Source organism: Trachymyrmex septentrionalis, unplaced genomic scaffold (genome assembly GCF_001594115.1).
Source record: "Trachymyrmex septentrionalis isolate Tsep2-gDNA-1 unplaced genomic scaffold, Tsep1.0 scaffold289, whole genome shotgun sequence".
Taxonomy (NCBI): Eukaryota; Metazoa; Arthropoda; class Insecta; order Hymenoptera; family Formicidae; genus Trachymyrmex; species Trachymyrmex septentrionalis.
This window is the reverse complement of record NW_017305450.1, coordinates 135,244-137,043: the sequence shown is the minus strand read 5'-3', so window position 1 is coordinate 137,043 and position 1,800 is coordinate 135,244. Positions and strand designations below refer to the sequence as shown.

The window sequence follows — 1,800 nt, the reverse complement described above, 5'->3', positions numbered from 1 at the left end:
TATTGTTTCAAATTATTATGTAATTTTTTAAAATTACATAATTTGAAAAATCATATAATAATATATTCTTTTTTCTTCTATTATTTAATGCTTTAAAATTCGATAATTATAAAATCACGTGATAGATGAAATTATTTTTAATATCATATAATTTTTTAAATTACGTGATTTTTAAAAAATGATTTGGAACAATCCGTTACGTGACTTACATGTTTTAATTACATGATTTTATCATGTAACATTGTGACATGATTTTTTCAGTAGGAGCTGTTCTTAATAATGATAATATTAAAATAAAATTATTCTATATTATATATATGTATACACAGCAGCAAATGTACTTGCCTTTTTAACATTATATTCTACGGCTGGTTCCTTCCTAAGAAGTTTTATAGTGACCTTTCCTTGTCCTTTATAAACCAATCTACCAGATGGACCTCTAAAATCAATGGTATCCCCTATGTTCATATTTTCCAAATATTGAGACATTTTTCCTCCTTCAGGGAATTTTGGATGCACATTTTTGAAATAAACCTATAAATCACGATATTAAAACAGATTTTCTTTTATTATCACCAATTCTGTATTCTCATTTTATACCTTGATAACCAGATCAACGTAGCCCCGATTATCATCACTTGATACAGGCGTATATGAACGTATTACAACCTCTTCTCCAATTTTTGCTGTTAAATGTATATGTTGACCAATTGGCAGACCCAGGACATGATTTGGTGTAGGTAATCCAAATCTAAATTTCCTTGTATCATGACTTATTATGTCTTTTTGAATTAGAGGTAGACTATACTTAACTACTGGATCAACCAGTAGTATTGGTGCAGACTTTTTCTTTTTTTCATTCCAGGATTTATATATTTTAAATGCTACTCCTATAACAACTATCGTTCCTACCGCAGCCAAAATTGGTAACACCTAGAAATATAAAATTTTATTTTAACACACATAATATTATTCTTATAGGTTTAATTTTGATGAAATTTTATCTTCTTTTTTTTAATTCAAACATGAATTTTACTTTCACACTTAAAAAGTGCTACAAGCACAGATTCTATTAAACTTCTAAGATTTTTGTAAATAAATTTTCAAGAATATACAAGTAAATAATGTATATAAAAATTAATATTTGCAAAAAATTTTTTATAGAATAATCCATATATAATTAATTAATAAGATGCTTCAGAGAAATATCTCTAAAATCAAAGTTTTCTGACTAAATCATCGTTTAAAAAAAAAACCACGCCTATATGCAAAGTACAAATTGTAACTGGCGATAATCGCATAACAATATCGTGATTTGTATGATGATATGCGAGATCGGATCGGTCGAAGCGGGCCTTACCAATGTTCGAACATTCGACATTGCGATTAAAGGTGCACGTGGACCGAGAGGTTAAAAAAACAGCGCAGGACAAAATTGCAGCGTGGAGAAAATTGTACTATGGACTACGGAGACTACGTTTGTCGCTCGGAGACGCTTGGCGCTAGCTCTCGCGTGATCGAGATCGACTTTCGCCAGGGTGATGATTCGCCTGCCGGCGTCTGTAAGGTCAACGGGACAAGTACCGTCGATTCCGGAACTCGCTCCAATCCGTTAAAATAGCCTCGGCTTCTCACGTTTTCGGAATAGGAACATTAGACACGAGTATTTATAGCCGCATTACTTGCAGCAATATATTATTACGCTGAAAACACATGCCTTTTGTCATCGGCTGATCGATACGCAAGAGATTGCCCCGGATCTTACTGCATACCTATTATGCATATCTCGATGCATTATCA

The 1,800-nt window shown here is 31.9% G+C and overlaps 1 protein-coding gene across 2 annotated transcripts in view; it reads right to left on the bottom strand.

Moving 5' to 3' along the window:
- Nucleotides 1-1,800, bottom strand: part of LOC108749277 (NADH-cytochrome b5 reductase 3) — a 4,142-nt gene that overhangs the window by 1,164 nt on the left and 1,178 nt on the right. Inside the window, exons 1-3 of one of the 2 annotated variants that reach the window (XM_018487859.1) lie at nucleotides 1,361-1,753; nucleotides 601-933; nucleotides 346-534 (exon numbers count right to left, since the gene is read on the bottom strand). In XM_018487859.1, the coding sequence (XP_018343361.1) occupies nucleotides 346-534; nucleotides 601-933; nucleotides 1,361-1,381 (543 nt within the window). In that variant the 5' untranslated portion in view covers nucleotides 1,382-1,753. Of the gene's footprint in view, nucleotides 1-345; nucleotides 535-600; nucleotides 934-1,360; nucleotides 1,754-1,800 lie in introns of those variants that run through there. The other variant, XM_018487858.1, reaches the window with a different exon arrangement.